The sequence below is a fragment of the Mus caroli genome, unplaced genomic scaffold (genome assembly GCF_978045245.1).
Source record: "Mus caroli unplaced genomic scaffold, Mus_caroli_1 scaffold_16, whole genome shotgun sequence".
Lineage (NCBI taxonomy): Eukaryota > Metazoa > Chordata > Mammalia > Rodentia > Muridae > Mus > Mus caroli.
In genome coordinates, this window is record NW_028227271.1 from 2,537,085 (window position 1) to 2,559,467 (window position 22,383).

The 22,383-nt window shown below is 52.1% G+C and overlaps 2 protein-coding genes across 3 annotated transcripts; both read left to right on the forward strand.

Moving 5' to 3' along the window:
- Positions 1–664: 664 nt before the first annotated feature.
- On the forward strand, positions 665–10,832 carry LOC110310198 (keratin, type II cytoskeletal 75-like). 2 transcript variants are annotated; one of them, XM_021182937.2, is made up of 9 exons: positions 665–1,144; positions 2,843–3,051; positions 4,206–4,266; positions 5,064–5,159; positions 6,116–6,280; positions 7,129–7,254; positions 7,997–8,217; positions 8,508–8,542; positions 9,832–10,832. In XM_021182937.2, the coding sequence occupies exons 1-9, from the start codon at positions 665–667 to the stop codon at positions 10,053–10,055; spliced, it is 1,617 nt and encodes a 538-aa protein (XP_021038596.1). In that variant the 3' UTR covers positions 10,056–10,832. The 2 variants fall into 2 exon arrangements, with proteins under 2 accessions (XP_021038596.1, XP_085687551.1); XM_085831425.1 differs by having other exon boundaries at positions 8,012–8,217.
- Positions 10,833–12,614: 1,782 nt separating this feature from the next.
- Krt82 (keratin 82) lies at positions 12,615–22,072 on the forward strand. Its single transcript, XM_021183051.2, has 9 exons — positions 12,615–13,019; positions 14,591–14,799; positions 17,028–17,088; positions 17,571–17,666; positions 17,988–18,152; positions 19,852–19,977; positions 20,384–20,604; positions 20,805–20,836; positions 21,324–22,072. Exons 1-9 carry the CDS (start codon positions 12,615–12,617, stop codon positions 21,557–21,559), a joined length of 1,551 nt encoding a protein of 516 aa, XP_021038710.1. The 3' UTR covers positions 21,560–22,072.
- Positions 22,073–22,383: the final 311 nt, after the last annotated feature.

Genomic DNA, 22,383 nt, shown 5'->3' on the forward strand with positions numbered 1-22,383 from the left:
CTGGGTTCTAGTGTTGTCTCCAGGATTCCCTGGCCATATGACCTGCGTGACAATGGTTGCAGGTAGAAACCAAGGACAAAAACATCCAACATTGGAAGGTAAACTGTTGGAGTTTGTCTCCCATGATACTGCTCAAAAAAAAAAAATGTTGGCAATGATCTGCCATCCATTTTCATAAAGTTACAAAATAAAATGTAATGTTTGTGGTAGACCTACCTCATGATGTGGCACAGACTCAACTCTCAAGTGAATGGATTTTTAAAATACATATGTAAGTGACCAAGATGGGATGGGCACAGTCAGATGTTTGGGTCTGGGCGTTAGCTGTGGATGGAAGCTTGGGGAACAGGGACAGTCCAGAGTTTGTGACTGAGAACCTGGGCAAGTGGGGAGCTCTGGACCCAGGTGTGCCTCAGGCTGGACTTCCCAGGCCTGGTCCTGCCCGGGGTAGGGTGTTCCCCACCGTGATTAGCAGGCAGGAAGATGGGTTGTGGCCAGACATGCCATTGGGGTGAACACAACACAGTGGTCTTTGATCTACTCTGGCCAAGCCCAGTTCTTGAAAGGGATTAAAACTCGAGGTGAGCCCGGGCAAGCTAGACTTCGAAAGCTCTCCACTCTTGCCATTCTTTTGCTCCACTGACCTTTGACAACGACTTCCACCATGACCCAGCGATCCTTGGTGACCATCAAGTCTGGGGGCACACGGAACTTCAGTGCCTCCTCGGCTAGCCTCCTTCCTGGATGTCGGCCCGGTTTCAGCTCTGTCTCTGTGTCCCAGAGCGGGAAGAGTTTTGGAGGTGGCATAGGGGGTGGTTTTGGGACAAGAAGCCTACACAGCTTTGGGGGTAACAAGAGGATCTCCATCGGTGGGGGCTACCGCTCCACCCGAGCCAGCTTTGGGGGTGCTGCCTGTGGTCTGGGTGTCAGCGGCATAGGATACAGAGTTGGGGGAGCCTATGGAGGGTATGGATATGGAGGTGGGATGGCCCCTGGAGCTGGAGGCATCCATGAAGTCACTGTCAACCAGAGTCTCCTGACACCCCTCCACCTGGAGATCGATCCATCTCTCCAGCGGGTTCGAAAGGAGGAGAAGGAACAGATCAAGACCCTCAACAATAAGTTCGCCTCCTTCATAGATAAGGTGAGAGGCAAGCAGGGTCCCCACTGCTGAAGCAGCTGCCTTTTGGAATCTTTACTTTCTGGGATTTCCTGAGGTCACCTTTGGCTTCCTAGGATGCATGCACCCAGAGCCTAGGCAGTCTGCTGATGGGGTAGCCAAAAAGTGCCTACTTAGACCCACAACAAAGACACTGCTACTCTGGTGGTCAGTGATCGTGAGCTCAGCTAGACATATTGGAGGGAAGGCAATAAGGAAACAAAGGCTTTATTGCACAGAAGTGCGTTGGGTCTCTTTCTTTTTCCCAAGGCAGAGGTATTTCCCTGTTGGTGTACCTGGGAGTAGCCTAGGTGTAGGATACCGTGTGCATGGTGAGATGAAGTGTGTGACTGCAGCCTCCATTCCAATGGCTCTGTGACTTGGGCTCCTAAGGGTCCTAAACATACAGGGAGAGAGGCCTGTGGGACCTGATGCCATTGTGCACTGTCTCCTGCCTCTGCTGGGAAAGAGCTCCATCGCAGCCCTGAACCCCTCGGGCTACATCCCGGGGATGAAGAAGAGTGTGGAGCTGAGAGGTGTCCAGCTCAGGCTGCAGTTTAGACTACTGAGAGGAAAGCCACCCCTCTTCTCAAGCCCCAGTAGGGTGGAACAGATGGACTGTCAGATCCCTTTGTGGCTCTGTTGAACTACAAAAGCCTCCTCATTGGGTGGATAGACCCAGTGAAAGACACTGCTCGGGCACCAGTTTTTAAACGTTGTCACCTTGTCGATCCAGTGACCTGTGTCATTGCCTGGGTTATTCCAACAAGGGCATGACTTTCAGGAACCTGGCTGAGAAGGGGAGATCCTGGACCTGCCTTTTCCTGGTTTATTCAGATGGGAAAGGAAAGTGGTGGATGGATTGGGTAGGACTTGAAGCCAGGGCACTCTCTCTTCCATGGTGGGAGTGGCTAGGGAAAGTGGTCTTTAACATTTGTTAAGCCCCTGTGGGGACACTGCTGTCTCTGAAGGCATGTGTTCCCTCATTCTTGGAAGCTAAGTGACATTCCAGTCCCTCCCAGTGGAAGGACTTCAGGTTGAGGAAAAGCTATGCACAGTTCTCAGAACCGGGATCAGCTGGAGCTAGGTCCAGAAACCAAATAATAGCTCAAGACCACAAGGGACTCAGAAGCAACTCCAGGGAGCTGATTGCTCAGGGCCACGTGACTAGTGATTGTGCCCAGGCTCCTCAGTGCAATTCCAGAATGACCTCCTATACTAACATTTCTAGAATGACAGACAACTGATTCTGAGTTCCAGATCCTGAAAAATCCTCCCAGAAAGGAAATAAACAGATAGAATTTTCTGCCATAACCCTCCCACCCATATCATAGGAATCAGTTTGGGCTTAGTTAGCTAGTGTGTGTGTGTGTGTGTGTGTGTGTGTGTGTGTGTGTGTGTGTGTGTGTTTCATAAGTTGCCTCATGTCAACATGATTGGTATATTCAGATACCTTCTAGCCCCTCTGGACCTGTCATTTGCTTCCCAAGCCCACTGTACCAACATTGACTTTACTCTCCACGTCTCAGGCTCCTTGCAGCTCAGGGGAGAAGGTAGAAGCCACCACCTGAGTTTGGGGGTCATGCAAGGTCCCTTACTATTTATTGGGTGTCCTACATCACAGAGCCTGTGAGGGGCTGCAGGAGGAAAGCCTTCACCATCTCTTACCTTTGGCGAGGACAGGTGCGGTTCTTGGAGCAGCAGAACAAAGTCTTAGAGACCAAATGGAGCCTCCTCCAAGAACACAAAACAACCAGGGCCAATCTAGAGCCCATGTTCGAAGCCTACATCACCAACCTGAGGCGCCAGCTGGAGTGCCTGGGAGGGGAGCGGGGCAGGCTGGAGACGGAGCTGAAGAGCATGCAGGACGTGGTGGAGGACTTCAAGAACAAGTGAGTGGGTCCTCCATCTATGTGGCCCAGAGCCATGGAGCTAGGGGCGGTCAGGCAAAAGGAGAGGAAATGGTGCTATCCAGTTCCACTGAATTCAGCAGTTCTCTACATCTGACCCATCTGATGGAAATGGGACACATACTTGATAAGAGGTATAAGAGGTTGGGGTTTGAGAAAGGGAGGGATGGAGTTAACAAGGAAATGTACAAATGAGCCCCAAGGCTTGTCCAGATGTAACAACCTTGGCAGACAGAAAATGCAGGCTCTGAGACGTCCGCTCACTTACCCAAGTTACCCAAGGGCAAATCACAAGTGAAGAATTAAAGCCAGAGACTCCACCCCTCCATTTATTCAACTAAGTGTTCATTTATAGGGTTTATATCTTCACCCCAGACCTACCCAGGAGGCTGGAGGAATAGAGAAGAAAAAGATTGTCCCAGGACCACATGTAGTTTCCCAGACACAATAACTCCACAAAATCCATCTGGCTTCTGCAGGGAGTATGGGATGCCCTGACTCTGAGGCAGTCTGGATGGGCTGCAATGGAAAGGAAGCCCCCTTCTGAAAGGACTGTGTACAGAGAGTACTGTAGCATGCCGTGGGTGCCAGAGGCGGTACAGCCAAATTGAAGATGAGAAATCTAGGGTGGGCGATCCTATTGGCTTGAAGACTCTACCTTCATGACAGAGTTCAGTGTGGTTGAAATATGGGGGTACATAGCAGGGAGGCAGAAGCCAGGCTAGAGGCCAGGGGCTGCCAGTCAAGAAGGAGAAGAAAGAAAAGGAAGAGGAGGAGGAGGAGGAGGAGGAGGAGGAGGAGGAGGAGGGATCAGAGAAGGGACGGGCTTCTTTGGAGATCCAGGCTGTATGAACGTACATCACAGGTAGAGGCATGATACTATTTTGCCACTTTCAGTTTGAGTTTTCTTTTAGCAGAAGTAGGGGTGTTTGATTTGGGATTCCAGGCCACATATGTATGAGGGGACCACACCACCACAGAATGTTCTCCAAGTCTGCCCATCTGCCATACCCCTGAGCTAAAGAATATGTAGGATTGTATGCAGGAGGACTTCAAGAACTGGACCAGATAGAATGAGTCCAACCACACTCTCAAGCCCTCCTCCCAACACGCATCCTTCTTGGCCCTTTCCACAGGTACGAAGAGGAAATCCACAGACGCACAGCGGCAGAGAATGAGTTTGTGGTACTCAAAAAAGTAAGCGCAAGGACAGTCTCACTGGAGTCGGGTTCCTGGGGGAGGCAGGACTTTCACTGAAGCCTATGGTTTTCCTGGAGGCATGTCTGACTTTAAACATGAGGACACTGGGGTCTGGGGAGGTTCAGGTTTTTGTACAGAGGTAGTTAGAAGCAGGTCAGGATCCAGGACTCCTATGTCCAAGCTATGTGAGTCGTGGCACTAGCCCCTCTCCTTGCATGGGCAATGTAGCATGAGGGAAGCCAACTGGACCTGGTCCTCAGCCCAGAATCCAGAATACAAAACCAATCTTTAGGCAGAGCCATAGGAGGACTGAGCAGTGGAAGTCTAGAGTTCTGGCTGTCCTGCTTTGAGAATGGCAGAGGGAAGTGGGGAAAATCCTCCAAGGATTATACTCAAGAAAGAATGGAGCAGCAGCTCAGAGGAGAAGTGAAGGGAAATGGGATGGACAGAGGTGTGAGGAGAGAGGCCATGCAGTCTTTGGGGAGAGGCTGGAAGAGCTCATAGGCAATGGGAGCCTCTGACCCAGGATGGAGCATCTTCACCTTAGAAGGTGACATAGGAGACCCTTGCATATGGTCCTCGCTGATGAGCAGCAGACAGGCACTCCTGAAGGTCATACTATGGTGGACCTCCCATCTCTCCAGTCCCACTTGATAGCATTCAGGGAAGACAATGTGCTCCCTGGGGAGCTGAAGTTGTTCCACTAGCTTCAGAGGTAATTTCCAGAGGCTGCTAGGCAACCCGGGGGGGGGGAGGGACATAGGACCCAGAATGACCTCATGCTTTGTGCCTAGGATGTGGATGCTGCCTACATGAACAAGGTGGAACTAGAGGCCAAGGTGGAAGCCCTGATGGATGAGATCAACTTCCTGAGAGCTTTCTTTGAAGCGGTGAGACCCCGGGTACCCTGTCTGGAGGGCTGGAGGCTGGGAGCACTGGGGGAGGCACACACAAGCTGTCATCTCTTTCTGCCCTCCTCTCTGCCCCTCCCCCCAAACCATCTGTGGATTGCAATTCATGGAGCAGATCTTTGAGGGAGGGGGAATGAGGTTTCTGGGGGTAACAAGAAGTTTCCAAGGGTAGAAAACTCAATCTTGGCCAACCAGAATAATTAGAATAAGTGTGTTCTGTTGAGCAGACAGAATATCTGCATGTCACCAAATTCAAAGGATTCCTACGGAACTGTCTGAGCGCTGTGGGTCACTTAGCCCAGCTCAGCCCTGCCCAGTCTCACCCTGCTGCTGTTCTTCTTAGAGCACAATAAATTGGTGCAATTATATCAACCAGCAGAAGTCACCCAACCCTCTGGTGCTTTCTAACCAGTTATGACAATCGCTTGCTTCTCCTAAAGACATGTTTTTATGGAGCACCAGGGTTCTCTTCTGTGGATGCAGGGAGACCACAGACATAATCAAGACCCTGCTTTTTGGACTTTTCTCTGGTGCCCCTTCTCTTGTTCTCTAGCTCGTCTTCATGCCCCATCCCTAAAGAACATAGCACAGGGCAGTCGGAGGGAAGGATGGGACTGAGCAGTGCCTGGTCCCTTCTGACTCAGGCTTCTTGCCCAAGGTGTGGTCTCAATTGAGTATGAAGGGCTAGGCTTCCTCAGAGAGTGAGATAACACAGTACTGACAGTCCGTGGGCTTCCTAGACAACAGGAAGCTGCATTCCACCATGCAAGATCCTCTATGCCAGAGCCTGCCCCAGGGGATCACGATCTCCAAAGCACATGTGCGCACTCATACACATATCTGCATACATGCACAAAAAACTGCACACATGTGCATACACATATGCACGTGCGTGGATGCCCTGTCTCATCTGTTCCTTTTGGGCTCAATCACAGGAGCTGGCTCAACTTCAGGCTCAAATCTCTGAGACCTCTGTGGTCCTGTCCATGGACAACAACCGCAGCCTGAACCTGGACAGCATCATTGCTGAAGTCAAGGCCCAATACGAGGACATTGCCAATCGCAGCCGGGCAGAGGCTGAATCCTGGTACCAGACCAAGGTGAGGTGCCAAGATCCATCAAATTACCCAGGCATAGGGACTAGAGATTTCAGAGGCTAAAAAGATTAAGAGCCTTCCCTCTCCAGTGTCTCAGCCTAATGAGGACCCAAGTAGCTGAGTTTAACTTAGAGCTTACATATGTTCTGAGCATTACTAAGAGCCAAAACCACCAGGAGCAAGGGGAATAGTCAGATATAGGCAAAAATGCCAGGTCTCCTTCCAGGACAGATGACATGTAATGTATACCTCCAAAGCTTTACATTAAAGAAACGGGCATAAGTGGTCAGCTGCAGCCACCATGCCAACAGGAAGGGGTGAGGTCAAGACCAAGGCCTAATGCCTTCAAGAAGAGGACAGAGCAAAAAAGAGCTGGAGCCAGCTGGAACCAAGGCTCTGGGCACAAAGACTTTATATATAGATCACAGAATGAGATTTCCCAAGTTGGAGTAGATACTCTGAGCTAGGAGTCATGGAGACAGTATTGCTCTGGTGTCATGACAAATGTATGTGGAGGAAGATTCCCTATCATAAAGCATCCCCACGTGCATGATGCTGGTCTGGGAGGGCCAGATGCATGGAGCAGAAGAGAGGGAAGAGAGGCCAGGAACAGGAACAGGGGAAAGAGCCACAAGTGTCTGCTGTTGGCTGAAGTGTGTGCATATGGAGAACAAGTCCAGAGCAAGACATGGTGTCAACAGATTCAGTGGACAGGGTGAAACAATCTAGGACCCTCCAATCAGTGCATGAAAGTCTAGATGGTTCAGGGGAGCCACAGCCCTCACTCGTTGGACCTGGCTATCCCTGGTGGCTGCACACATTCCTCACACAAAGTCCCTTCTTCCTCCCAGTATGAGGAGCTGCAGCGGTCTGCTGGCCAACGTGGGGACGACCTCCGTACTACTAAGATGGAGATCTCTGAGCTGAACCGGGCCATGCAGAGGCTGCGTTCTGAGATTGACAACCTGAAGAAGCAGGTAGGACCGATATCTCAAAGGCCATCCCATCCATGCCTCTGCATTGGGGAAGGCGTGGGTCTGGGCTACCTTAGTTATGGATACCATTGCCGTGACGAAGCACAGTGACCAAAGCAACTTGGGGGAAATTGGCTTCCATAGCAAAGTTCATCGTCAAAGACAGAAACCCAAGCAGGGCAGGAACCTGGAGCAAGATCTGATGATGGAGAATGCTGCTTACTGCTTGCTCAGCATTCTTTCTTATAGAACCCAGGACTACCAGGCCAGGGATGGCACCACCCATAATGGGTTGCCCCCCCCCATCAGTCACTAATTAAAAAAATCCCCTACAGCCAATCTTATGGAGGCATTGAGGTTCCTTCCTTTCTGATAACTCTACCTTGTGTCGAGTTGGCATAAAGCTATCCAGGACATGGGCTGAACTCAGTCAATGCCGATGGAAATCTCTCAAATGAGGGCCTCTCAGGACTAGGGATGCACACTGGGACAGGCCTTTCCTCTGACCATGGCCACATGGTCACTCTTGTCTTGGTTTATGTACTTACCCACTGCCCAGAGATAGAACACAGAAATCCATTTTCTCATCCAGATAACTCTATGTTATCCTTGGGGACTGATAACAATCTTATCTTCAGGTGTAATACTCTGACCTCCATTGCATTAACATATTCTGGGGCAGTTAATCTAACCCACATGGGATCCACGAACAGTATCACAGACTTCTCCTTTCTCCTGTGAGCAGTGTGCCACACTCCAGGCTTCCATTGCCGATGCCGAGCAACGCGGGGAGCTGGCTCTCAAAGACGCCAAGAACAAGCTGGCCGAGCTGGAGGACGCCCTGCAGAAGGCCAAGCAGGACATGGCCCGTCAGCTGCGCGAGTACCAGGAGCTCATGAACGTCAAGCTGGCACTGGACATAGAGATCGCCACCTACCGCAAGCTGCTGGAGGGCGAGGAGTGCAGGTGGGTCCCCATCATGGCCCAGACCAATGCTACCAGAGCGGAACAGTATGCTCCAGAGGCCACATGAGGTCTCAGTGTCTGTTTCTTTCTCTATCTTGACTTGATCCCTTCTCTAGGTTGCCCCTTCTGTATTTTTGTTAGCTTCTAGTGCTCATGAGATAAATGTCAAGCTTGTTAAACACGGGGCTTGGCCCACAGCGTGTGCTCAACACAGATGACATTGTATGCGAGGGACCCAGTGCTCTCTAGGCCCTCCGCAGTGACATGCCTTCTCTTTCCATCTCCTGCAGGCTCACTGGAGAAGGTGTTGGTGCCGTGAACATCTGTGAGTAAATGTCTCGGGAAGACGGAAGAGTGGAGGGGGAGGAGAGGCAAATGGGAGTCCCTAGCATCCCTGAGATTTGAAAGTGAGCAACTAGGGTCATTAACAATATGTCATTAAGCCCCTCTCCTTTCCTTGGTTTCCTTCCCCCAATAGTGTCCAGAGCATTGAGCATTCCCTGTCTCTAGGGAAGGAGTCCAGGGTCTGTTTCTTATTCTGGGAAAGTGTCCTTAGACATTGCAGGGGACCTCTTATCCCTGAGAGACTGTGATGTGGTCACATGACCAGCCTAGCCTCAGAGGAGCCTGCACAAGACAGGACTCCCCATGCAGCCAAGGTCCCCAGCACTCAGCTATTCTGGCAGAAATATGGAGCCACTTACAGACCTGTCCCACCTACATAGCCACTTACATAGAACTGAAGCAAATTAGCTGAGCAAGTAAAACAGACATCTCAACATGGCCTGAGCATCCAGGAGGAGACCGGAAGGGGTGATCTCTTGCTGTCTTAGGTGGTATGGTGGCACTGGGTCCTGGTCCTGGAGATGAGAGCCCCTGGGCCTTGGCTGGATCAGAGGATACCAGGGAAGCCAGAGTCTGTGGCCCACTAGAGAAAGAATCAGAAGAAGCCTCACAGGAGGAACAGACTCCCAGAGGGAGGGCTGGCTACTGCTTCAAGTATTTGACAGGCTAGGACACGGTCCTCTACAGAACTGAGCTCATGATTGCTGAAGTAGTAGGGCAGATACTAACATTGAGTAATGAAGCTGAGGAGATTCTAATAGTTGTCAGGGAAATCTAGGTGGACATTGGATCTGTCCTGATATTGGAGTCCAACTCCCCATGCAAATTTGAGCCCTTATGTTACTTCTCATGTAGAGCCCCAATAGAGAAAGGGACAATACACCCCAGGAGCCTAAGACCTGGACTCAGGCAGAGGTGACCTTGTGCGTGCTGCTTGATCTCTTTGCACCTCCATCTCTTCGTCTGTAAACAGGGGGTCCCTGACATAATGATATTGAGGGACCAGTACACTACAGCTGTGAAAGCTTTAAAAGTCACAGAGTCCCATATGGATGTTGATACTCAGGCAGGCAGTGAGGAGACCTGAAGTCAGGTTCACCCTTCCACCTGCTGCTTCAGGAGGCAGCTGTCTGTCTTCCCAGGTTCCTTGGGGAGAGAGCTGCCTGGAGCCAAGCACTGTGCAGGCAGGACTCCTCTCACTGTGCCTGGAGAGGAGCGAGGGAGGGATGTCTGACAGCTGCCAATGACAGTCGTTCCTTCTTCTTTCAGCTGTGGTCTCTTCCTCCGGGGGCACAGGCTACAGTGGAGGTGGTGGCCTGTGTGTGAGTGGCGGAGGCTACAGCGGAGGCGGCTACAGTGGGAGTGGCCTCTGCTACGGGGGCGGAGGCAGCGGAGGTTTTAGCTCCACCAGCGGTCGCAGTGTGAGCGGCAGCAGTTCAAGCATGAGAATTGTCTCCAAGACATCATCCACCAAGAAGAGTTACCGGAGCTAAAGTACCACCCGCCTTGGCACTGTCCCCGGCCCCCATCTCCCCAGCACTAAGGCCTGATGCTTAGCCCATGCCCGCAGTCCCTAGCAAGAGTCACGGATACCAAGTGGCTTGTGAGTTTTAAGGTTATCATCCTTCTGCCTCCAGGCAGGTCTCCACAGAGATACCCCACCCATTCTTGATCTCAAAGTCCTCCCCTACCCACACAGACTCAACTGCCCTAGGCTACACCTTTCCCCTTAAGCAGTTAGGGAAGTGCAGAAAGTCCTTCACAATCTGTTTGGACCCTGCAACCACAAGAGGCTCTCAGTCCTTCACGGGAACTTTAAACTTGACATTGGTGGCCCAAAGTCACCTTTCTTTGATTCCCAACTCCTGAGTGACTCTGAGCTGTGAGGACCATGCATCCCTTGTCCTGGCTAAAAGAAGGCTCTCTAATCCCTCAAGGCAGAGCCAGTCAGAGAAAGGCAGATCTTTGCTGCTTACTCTTGCTCCAGGGACACAGGGACACTCCTGGTTACACAGAGGGAGTGTGAGGTTATAGGAAGGAATTGCACGGAGGTTTTTGGAACCTGGTCTTCACAGTGGTTTAGTCTGAAGGGTTGTGAGTCCTCAAATACCTGCTACGAGTTCAAGAACAAAGTACTTCCCAAAGGCAGTTGGTCCGTCGTCCGCTGTGCCGCGTGAACAGAAAGTTAACAGCGTTGGAGTAGCAGCCAAACCTCCCAAGCTGTCCGCTCCTCTCATGCATGCCTATTTCCTAAAACTGCTGCAATAAAATGTCACTGAGCACCCATGACGTTGTTCACTGAGTGTGTTGTGTCTCATACCCAGGGGGAAGCTCAGAACTGTGAACTCTGGGAACAGATGGTCTCACAGGTGCAGTGAAGGATGCTGCCCTCTGCCCTGAGCCTGGGGTTCCTGAGACCCGCATCCATCCTGGAGACAGAGGGAGGAGGGTGGTGGCTCTGTGGTATCCACGTGACTCAGCCCACTACCATCCTCCCCGAAGCATTACCACTATTCCTCACACCGCTTTCTGGGCCCTATTACTCCCATCTCCACCTCCTAACACCCAGCCCACTCTTCTCCATCTGCCTCCCAACCATCACCTGACCTCTAATTACACCCTTCACTCTCAGACCCAAAGCTAAGAGGGCATCATGAAACGGCCCAATTAGACAAGAATTCCCAAGGCCCAGGACAGTTTTACATTCCAGTCCGCTGATGTATAGGTGGCAAGGCAAGGGATCCAGGCTCTGAACCCAGGCTTCTTCCTCTGAAACTACAAAGCACATGAGGGCAGACAGAATGGGGTCCAAGCCCAGCCTTGTCACCACCACCCCATATTAGACTCCATACTTCGTGAGATTATAGGTAGAAAAGGCCCAGGATGGTCTTGGATCATAGTAAAGCCCCCCTAATCCACACTTCCATACTCTGGACTTGTGACCTGGACCTAATCTCAATAAGAAAGTCTTCTGGGCTATCAGGTGGGTAGAAAGGGGAGTAAAAGGTTGAGGGGTATTTGAGCATCACATGCTAAGAAAAAAGCTTGGATCCATCTGGAACATTCCCAAGGGCAATACTGTCCCCACAGGCACCCCCAGGTTGGAGCAGGTCTCATCACCATCTGCTGGGTGGCTGATGACAGTGCAGACTTCACACTGGCATGCTTGGCAGGGACACAGAGTGTAGGAGAAGGCGTCATTTCCTTCCCTCTTCTCTCCTCTCCTCTCCTCTCCTCTCCCCTCTCCTCCCCTCCCATCTCCTGTTCTATCCTCTCCTCCCCTCCCTTCCCCTCTCCTCTCCTCTCCTTCTCTCTCCTCTCCTCCCTTCTCCTCTCCTCTCTCCTCTCTCTGCTCCTCTCCTCTCTTCCCCTCTTCTCTCTTCATGCTCAGGTCTCTCCTTCCAATCCCCTGCAGTCTGTCTGGATGAGTGCTGTGGACCCAGTATCTGTGCCTGGAGGACCCTTGACCCAGCTGTGCAGGAGCATGGGGGCTTCCAATGCAGGGACAAGGAGTGGTAAACCACGGAGAGCGTCTTCCTCCATGGATCCGTCAAAGGGTGTCTGGAAGCCCATGGAGTCGTGAAGTGTCTATGGGAAGACGCTGAGACAACCCTCTAGTAAACAAAGTCTTTAAAATCTCTGCCCTGCCTCCGTCTCAGGGAAGCCCCCTTCAATGAGCAACCCAAAGTCCCACAATCCTCTTTCTCCCTGGAGGCTAAGCCACTGGATACAACATCCATAAGTGCATGGTTGGCCTCTTTCATCATTTCCATAAACAAGGAAGGAGGACAAATGGACTTTTATGGGACAACCCCTCCTCCCGGCATTGACCACTGGCTCCCTCTTGCTCTTGGCTACCCTAATTTGCACCCTGTACCTAGCAACTGCAAATACCCCAAGCTCATAAACCTGATTTAGTAGTGATTAGGGGTTTGAACAAGTCCAGTCCCCCAGCCCCCGCCAAATAAAAGGGGAAACGCTGAGCCACGGTGCGGTCAGTCCCGTCCCCATTCTCCTTTCTCTCCAGGGATCCACCTCTGCCTCCCAAAGTCATGTCATGCCGAAATTTCCAGTTGAGCCCGAGATGTGGCAACCGGAGTTTCAGCTCATGCTCAGCCATCATGCCCCGGATGGTCACCCACTATGAAGTGAGCAAGGCGCCCTGTCGGTCCGGCGGTGGTGGGGGCCTCCGAGCCCTGGGTTGCCTTGGCTCTCGGAGCCTGTGCAACGTGGGTTTCGGAAGGCCCCGTGTGGCCTCCAGATGCGGCATGCCGGGCTTCGGGTACCGAGCGGGAGCCGCCTGTGGATCTTCTGCCTGCATCACCCCCGTCACCATCAATGAGAGTCTGCTGGTTCCCCTGGAGCTGGAGATTGACCCGACCGTGCAAAGGGTGAAGAGAGATGAAAAGGAGCAGATTAAGTGCCTGAATAATCGATTCGCATCCTTCATCAACAAGGTAGGGGCAGCCAGGGTGAGGCGGGGCAAGAGCTGCTGCAGAGAGTGTCCTGGACCTGATCTATCTGGGGGACAGGAAGGGGCATTTGTCCATGGGCCTCTTAAGCATTCCATGGCTTTTTGTCACTGAAATGTCCTGCTTCCCAGCCCAGACTAGCTTGAAGCTTGCAGCACTCCTCCAGCCTCTGTCCAGGTACTTGGATTATGGGCACACATAACCATACCCAATCCAAGCCCTTCCACACTCTTCATTTTTTTTTTAAGAACATGACCTTTCTCAGTATGTCATCTGACAAATCATCAAGGTTGTCAGAGAACAGACCGTCAGAGAGACTTCCAAAGTAATAGGAAAGGGATGGCAATGGCTCAGGAGCTAATGGCCTTCCACATGAGGAATAAAACTGCCTCCTGTGTACCTGGACTATTCCAAGACTCTTAGGGCTGAAGGCAGAGGTCATAAACATCGTGAGCCCCAGATTTTCCATCTGTTTAGGAGTGGGGTGAGGCAAATGTGGAACAGAGTTCAGAGCACAAGGTGGCTGTTATCCAAGTTTTGCACTTGGCAGCCCCCAAACCAAAACTTTGGGAAGCTACGAGGCGGAGTGGCATGCCACCTTTAAGTAGCACTGAGCCGGCCTGTCATCCCTAATCCCCCTGGGTTTGTCTCTATACCCTCAAGACTCAGAATCCCTGCCAAGCACTACATGTTGTTTTGGAAACTCCAAGGACTGGGGCAAACATCCCTAAGCCAGAATCAGAAGTCCTGAGTCCTGGTAGAGCCCACTCCTCTTACCCTGAAGCTCTATGGAAGCTGCTCACAGCTCAGACTCAGGGATTTTGCTGCCTGGCTTGAGGATGATATGGATATAGATACTCAAAGGAGGTGATTTATACAAATATATCTGTGATGCCAGGCCATGGTGGTACATGCCTGTAACACATGGGGGGGTAAAGGCAAGAGGATCGGAGTAACATAGATCAAAGGGTAAGATCAGTCGCTGACAAGACTGACAACCTAAACTAGATCCCTTCCGCGACGGCTATCTTAAGAGGCCCTCTCTGGAAACCCCATAGCAAGGTTCCAGACTATGCTCTGCGTGGCACATAGATGACCAGATCAACTCATGCAGCTGCTTCCCATCGTGAGTCCAAACCCACAAAGAACGCAAGAGGTGAACCACAACTTGCCTGCATCACTGGGAGTCCGCTTCCTTCAGATGCCACCACATAAAGTAGAGCAGCAGCAGCAGGAAGCGTCAGCAAAGCTAGGGCACAACCCTTGACCTGACCTGACCTGTGCCCTTGAACCCGGGCATTCATGTGTGGGTGTGCTCATGGCAGGGAGAGGTTCACAAGGGGAGAGGGCATGGTCCAGGTCATGGGGCTTCCAAGGGGCCAGCCAAAAAGCTGTGTGCATTTGGGACAGCAGTCTTTTGGCCCCAACATGGACCACTGAGGGGGAAGATGAGAGGAGGCACAAAGATACATCCCTCTGGGTATTAGTCTCTGCAGAGACCTGGCGATGGTCTCCGGGTCCTTTCTACATGGTGACAACCCATTCTCTCGGGGCAGGTGCGGTTCCTGGAGCAGAAAAACAAGCTTCTGGAGACCAAGTGGAACTTCATGCAGCAGCAGAGAAGTTGCCAGAGCAACATGGAGCCGCTCTTCGAGGGCTACATCTGTGCCCTGCGGCGACAGCTGGACTGTGTGTCCGGGGACCACGGCAGACTAGAGGCCGAGCTCTGCAGTCTCCAGGAGGCACTGGAGGGTTATAAGAAAAAGTAAGTGGCCGCTACTGTCACCCTGCAAAGGGACTAGAGCAAGCGAGCTGCAGAACCAGCTCAGGCCCCCGTCTCCTCACCTGTAAAGCAGGGAACCCGACAGGAAAACAATTGAGTAGTGCAGGGCATCCATGTCATTGCCCACAGTGGGAGCCGTGCGTGAAGTGTGCCTCTGCCCCATCTCCCTTCCTTCCACCCTGCTTGAATGGGGACTTGGAAAGGCCTTGTTGAAAAAATTCTCTCACCTGCCACTCATGGAGTCCCAAGTCCCTGCTCCAGCTACACCCCTATTTGGGATTCCATTCTGCCAAACCCTTTACACACCAAGCACTACATTCTAGTCCCCAGATCACCCCCAGTGTTATTTCCTCCAGGATGCTGTGGCTTCTCTTTGCTCCATTTAACAAGCCTTCCTCTCAGGAGCCCCTCATCCCCATCCGGACATCACAACTCCCATCCTGTCTCCTGACATCTGTCTTCCCTGTCATCCCCTAGAGGGACCATAGGTTTCTGTTGTCCATCCCATCTCACCCACTCCCCTGAGGTCAGGCCCTGAGTCTGCCACTCGATGTTAATGAAATGGAGATTTCTCCCACCTTGTAGGAGGCCCAGAGAACTTGTCACCCGGAGGAGTCCATCTGCCCACAGCCTCATGGGAACGTATAGGGTGTGGGATGGGAGACGCAAGTTTCCATTGAGGCGAAACGAGACAAGAAGATGGGACAAGGAACGTGTCAGTAGAGTAGAGCCACGTTGGAGACATGACTGTTAAGTGCCAACCATTCTTGGTGACAGGCACTGTGCTAGGATGTAGTGCCCACCCCTACCCCACAGCACCAAAATCCCTTTACACATGTGACTAGGTGCCAAGAAGAACCACAGACGAGAGAAGAGAAAGGGGACAGGGACAGGGGACATGTTTGGACCATGACCTTGATAGATAATTTTTCTTCCAGTAGACTCCTTCTTCTAAAAGATACCCAAAGCCTGGTATAGTGGTACATATCTTGTAACACCAGCACCCAGGAGGCCGAGACAGGAGGAGTGTGAGTTCTGGGCTAGCCTGAACTACATAGTGAGTTGAAGGGTTGCAGAGTAAGACTCTGTCTCAAAAGTTCTTTTAACTTTTTAATCTATTGATTGAGAGCCACGTAGACTTGAAAAGAAATGGAGGGAGGGAGAGGGGAGCAGGTGACTGACAGGCAGGTTGTGGGAGTGAGTAAAGGCCAGGCCCAGAGGGGCCATGCCTTCCTCGAGAAGTACATAGTGAGGCAAGTTTGGACTGGTTCGCACCTCAAAATGAGATCTTTGGGTTTAAAATATGAGGGCCTTCTGGCACATCAACCACAATGGGAAACTCTTGCACAACACTTGTCCCAGCCAGTGCACTGGCAGAAGCCATTACAGGTGTCAACAAACTCATAAGAGCCCTCTGAGGCAGGCCTGGGTTGCCCCAGTTCTACTGGGGATACCCCTGTGAATAATGAGGCCTGGAAAGCCATCACCCACCCAGTTTGGTTATGTCTAGTGTGTGGCAAAGTGGGGATTTGAACTTAGACAGTATCTCCAGACCTCCTCGTCAAAGCTAGGCAGAGCTTTGCTGGACCCAAGAAAGATGGGCACCAGGAGCCTGGACTGGCTCTCCTCATCAAACAGTCTCTGTAGCCAGACAGAACACTGACTCCCATCCCCTCTGTCTGGGGTACAGTATGTGGGCCAGGGAGCCCCCAAGAAGTAGGAGGGGTATACCTGGGCTGTTTCTGTGCTCTGGTAAGTAGGTAATTGCTACCTCTACCATTGGGCTTCAGGTGGTGGCCAGACATACCCTGCAGGCAAGGAAGAGGTACAGGATCAGATGGGAATCTCCCTGGGACTAATGCCACCTCAGAACAGCTTGGGGAAGATGACCTGCTGGGAGCATGACCTTACCCCCATTTCCAAAGGAAATGGTTATATGAGGGGGCTTCCTCCGCAGCAAGAGAACGAGGTAGTATTGAGTATCCTAGGGCATGAATCATCACAGAAGCAGGCTGATGGTGGTGAGAAGGTGCAGGTTGAAAGGTAACTGAGGTATTCTAGAGACAAGAGTCTGTCCGCAGAAGGAAAGAGCCATGAGGGTCTGGAGAGAAGGCTGGAGCATAGCCCCACAGGCACAGCTAGTGCACCTGACCCAAGGAGACTCTTCCAAACTCTACACCCTAACCAAAGCCATGCTCCCCTCCCCATAGGTACGAAGAAGAGCTGTCCCTGCGTCCCTGTGCTGAGAATGAGTTTGTCACCCTGAAGAAGGTGAGGTGGTGTATATAGTGAAGGGAAGAATCCAAATACCAGCCCTATTCACATCCCATCCATGTCCCAAGACCACTCCCACAAACAAGTTCCTCTCCCTTGGTCTCTTGTGTTGGCCCTGGAAAAAAATGCCTGATACCCCATTCAACTCCACCCTGCCTAGAAACAGGGATTGACCCTGATCTCCACACATCCTCTGTTACCTTACATGGGATCACGTTCACCAACTGTTCATTGAGCATCTCTCACGTGCTGAGCGCAGAGCTAGGGGAATAGCTGTGAATCTGCCTGCCCAAGCAACTGCCTGCCCATGTGGCTAATGTTAAGTAAGAAACAAAATAATTGCCGATTTAACCACAGGCACAGAGAAGAGCCCTAAGCCCACAGCCATCCCTGCCATCGCTTGTCCAGGCAGTACTTGACTAGTGTTGGGCATGGCTCTGCATACCCGATTCAGGTCATGGTCTGTCACTGTGTTACAGGACGTGGACACAGCTTTCCTGGTGAAGGCTGATCTGGAAACCAACTTGGAGGCTCTAGAACATGAGATTGAGTTCCTGAAAGCCCTGTTTGAGGAGGTATTCATGACCATGAGGTCTTCTGGGTGATCTGTCAGGCAAATTCCAGAGGGACATGGGTGGACAGGAGAGCGGCGGCAAGCACTAGCGGGACATCTCATGCACTCAGGAAGTGAGACTCCCCAGGGTCATCCAGATAGATGGTTGTCAGGTCTCCCTTAGAGAAGTTCTGGGTCACCATAGGAATAAAGGGCGAAGACAAGGCAGGGAGCAGGCTGGGGATTATAGGCCAGGAAGAGCAAGAACAGTCGTAGGACATCTGAGTGGGTTCCTCTCATGGCTGCACCCTCGGTGCTCACTCCTCCTGTGTGATCTCCCCAGGAGATCGGCCTGCTGCAGTCTCAGATCTCAGAGACTTCAGTCATCGTGAAGATGGACAACAGCCGGGAACTGGACGTGGACGGCATCGTAGCCGAGATCAAGGCCCAGTATGACGACATCGCCAGCCGCAGCAAAGCAGAAGCGGAGGCCTGGTACCAGTGCCGGGTAAGGCTGGGGCACAGAGGGGCTGAGAGAAACATCAGAGGAGGGGGCAAAGGCAGGGAGTGGGGAGAAGCAGAAGACAGGGTTCCAGTGCCCTCTGCCCCAAGAATAACTAAGGACCTAACATGTCTGGGTTACCCCCACAGCACCAAAGAACCCACAGAAATCCCAGCTCTGCTGTTTCTGCCACGTTGGGTCTCTGCAGAGCAGATGGATCCCACACACAGGCCAGCCCTGTCACAAGGGTGCCAGGTCCCCAGCTCTGTTTATCCATAGACTCACTAAAGTGGCCCTCTAAGCAGCATGCAATCAGTATAATTGGTGTTGGTGGCAGAGGGGGTTCTGAGCTTCACAGTGTAGGTGGAGGCCGCTGGCTTGGGTGTTACTGGTGCTGGAGCAGAAACAGTGATTAAGGGTGCTCCAGACTTAGTAATTAGGGGCTTCCTGGGAGGGCAAGGGGAGCCCTGGGGCAGCTGGATCTAACAAGCCATGTCATCTCAGCCTCAATGGCTTGTCTGTGTAATATACAGTGTACATGCAATCACCCCCTGGCTCCCACGTTCCGCAACTGTTCATTGAGCATCTCTCACGTGTGGAGCGCAGAGCATGGGGCTGCAGATGCATCAGGGATAGGCAGCAAGCCTGCCTTCCTGACATTTTCCTTCTTGGAGACAGAGCCAAGGGTAGGCACAAAGCATTGTCATGAAGAAGATGAGAGAGGGTGACCCACAGGGGTGCTGTGGAGTGTGGCTTTAAATAGGATACCGGGAGATGGTGATGGCAGAATGTCCCTGTTGGAAGGAGTCTATGGTCCAGCCACACCCAAGCCCATGGGAACACTCAGCAGTTTCCAAGGGCAAGCAGAGGGTTCCCACAGGTAACGGGGGGTGGGGGTGGGGGGCAGCATATGGAGTCTGGACAAACAGGAACATTGACATTTGACCTGCTCTCAAAGGCCACACGATGCACAAAAGCAGAGAGCAGGAGAAGAGTGGCTAACTTAAATTTTTTTTTCACTTTGAATCTGATTTCTGATGTTTGTTTATTTGTTGCTTTGAAGTCAGCCAAAGCAAGATATCACATTGTTTTAGTTTTGACTGTCCAACCCCAGGCTGAACATGCAATCCTTCTAAAGTCCACAGGACATGGAAAATTGAAATAACCCTCAGGAGAGCTCAGACTCTGGGGCAGAGAAGGGATCAGATGCAAAAGGAAGAATCTGGGAGAGTAGGGATCAGAGACTGGGGCTGCGTGACATAGGAATAAGGAGCAGCCACATGAGACACCTGGCATCAATGAGAACCCAAAAGGAATGGGATGTGGGATAAGTACAGTCATGGGGCACAGTCATGAAACACCTAAGCTAGGAAGAAATGGGATGTGGGATAAGTATTATCATGGGGCACAGTCACGGAGCACCTAACCTAGGAAGAAACAGGATACGGGATAAGTACAGTCATGGAGCACAGTCATGGAGCACCTAAGCTAGGAAGAAATGGGGTGTGAGATAAGTATGGTCATGGAGCACAGTCATGAAACACCTAAGCTAGGAAGAAAAGGGATGCGGGATAAGTACAGTCATGGAGCACAGTCATGGAGCACCTAAGCTAGGAAGCCAATGGACAAAAGGCTGGGGACAGTGAGGAAGGGGCCAAGAGATGCCACAGTGAAGGGCTGGGGTCTCACCTTTCTGTCCTGGCAGTATGAGGAGCTGAGGTTGACGGCTGGGAACCACTGTGACAACCTACGCAACCGCAAGAATGAGATCCTGGAAATGAACAAGCTAATCCAGCGGCTGCAGCAGGACATTGAGGCAGTCAAAGGCCAGGTGAGGTCCCGGAGTGGCCGGGAGAACCTACCAGAGGGCCACCTTCCTGCTGGGCCATGCCAGGGCAGGACAAACCTCGTCAGTGAGGAAGAGAGACGAGCCTGGGCCACCTTGTCTCACAGGAAGCAAGATGCTTCTACAAGCTGCCCACCAGCCGCACAAGCAGCCCCACAAAGTCAGGTTCCCTGCTGTCAGAGAAGTAGCCAGGCAGAAGACTAAACTCAGGCTCTCACCCTGTGATCCTGACCTTCAACATGACTAAGTTGCTTATAAAGTTAGACCTACTCAGTTCAACTAGGCTTGTGAGAACCAGCCAGGCTCTACCATCTATTTATTAGCCACAACCCCATCCCTGTTCCTCTGTGTTTCTAGTCCCAGTAACACCTCTCCTGTGCCCTCTCCCCAGCGATGCAAACTCGAGGGGGCCATTGCCCAGGCAGAGCAGCAGGGAGAGGCCGCCCTCACTGATGCCAAGTGCAAGTTGGCAGGGCTGGAGGAGGCCTTGCAGAAGGCCAAGCAGGACATGGCCTGCCTGCTCAAGCAGTACCAAGAGGTGATGAACTGCAAGCTGGGGCTGGACATCGAGATCGCCACCTACAGGCGCCTGCTGGAGGGCGAGGAGCACAGGTGAGCGCAGATGGGCACCAGGGTGACTGCTATTCTGTCTCCTTAGGGTAGCTGCTGCTGTTAGCATCCCACAGTCTTGGGAAGCAAAGCACAGCCCCACCCCCACCCCACACCCCACACACACCCCTTAACACAGTGAGGGCAGAAAGTAGGGCTCCCTTCGTGGCAGGAGCCTGACACCTTTTCCCTTCTTTCTCTAGGTTGTGTGAAGGCATCGGGCCTGTGAATATCTGTAAGTAGCTGAGTCATGAATCCTGGACTCAGGATCTGGGGGTTGGGTAGAATTCCCAGGTGGAAACCCATCACATTCCACCCAGCCGTTGGAGCCTCTCACATCCCCACTGGATGAGCATGTTTGCCGTACTTCCTGTGCGGGTGGAGAAAATCCAGCATGGCTGCCCACCCAAGTCACCACCTGAACAAAGGATGTTTTGCTGTAGAGTTAACAGCAGGGTCAGGCGAGAGGTGCAAGGCGAGGAGAGTCTGTGAGAGGAGTCAGGCATCACTCCCAGCTTCACGGAGGCTTCAGGGAAAGGCGAGGGAGGGGGAGCGGGGGACGTGTGTGAATGTATAGGGTGCTTCCAAGCAATGGGTAGGATTAGGAAGGGTAGATGGATCCTTGGAGCCAGGTAGAAGCGCCGGGAGGTTCAGAGACTGGGATGGCCCAGGGTAGGGGATGGCCCACCTGTGGCACTGAGCATGTTTTTCTGTCCCCACAGCTGTCAGCAGCTCCAAAGGTGCTGTTCTCTACGAGCCCTGTGTGATGGGCACGCCCATGCTGAGGACCGAATACTGCACCGGGACCACGGGTGTCCTGAGGAACAGTGGGGGCTGCAGCGTGGTGGGCACCGGTGAACTCTACATCCCCTGCGAGCCCCAAGGGCTCCTGGGCTGTGGAAGTGGGCGGAGCTCCAGCATGAAGATGGGGGTGGGTAGCAATTCCTGCAGCCGCTAGTGTTAGCGCTACTCAGATTCTGAAATCGCTGGATATCACATCTCTACGGGGCTGAAGACCAGAATATTCCAAAACTCTTCCCTTCCCACACCAACTACACATTGCCCTGGGTGGGATACTCCTGGGAGCTGAGCTACGCCCAGCCCCGCTCATTTCTTCAAAGCCACCCTTCACATATCTAGATGCAGACCCCAAGCTGGACACAGAGTATGTGGAGACACATGAGAAGGGGGTTTTATTGTCTCTGTCACCTGGGGTAGCAAGTCAACTTTAAGACAGTCAAGAGAATGGCTATAATCTTACCACCACTTCTCTCCCAGGAGGGATGGCCAGCTGTATACACTACAGTTCTGTTTTGCAAAAGGCTTTCCTCACAAAGCCAGCCCTTGTCCTTTCTACCCCATCTCCTTTCCCTCTGGCTCTCAAATAGCTAAGAAAATTGAACTCATAGGACCCACCTGAAGCATGCAATATTATAAAAAAAAAAATCAAAAGGAGATTCCCCATTCGAATTCTGAATCTCAAAACCGAGATTTACAATCAGAGGTTCAGGGTCACTGGGCACTGTGTCTCCTGAGCATCGAGACTCTAGGATGTTGGGTAGTGTATTGAGCTCAAAGTAAAATACAGCGTTCATTGACAGCTGATGGCGAGATGTGCCTAAAATGAAGGTAATGGTGTATGTCGTGGTTGCTGCTCAGACAGTGAAGAGCCAGTCTTGGTTATGCTGCCTTAGTCCAAGCCCTGCCTACCGCCTTGGCCCCAGCCCCGCCTACCTCTATACATAACCATTGCTTCTTGCCTCCCTCTCATTTAGTCCCTCT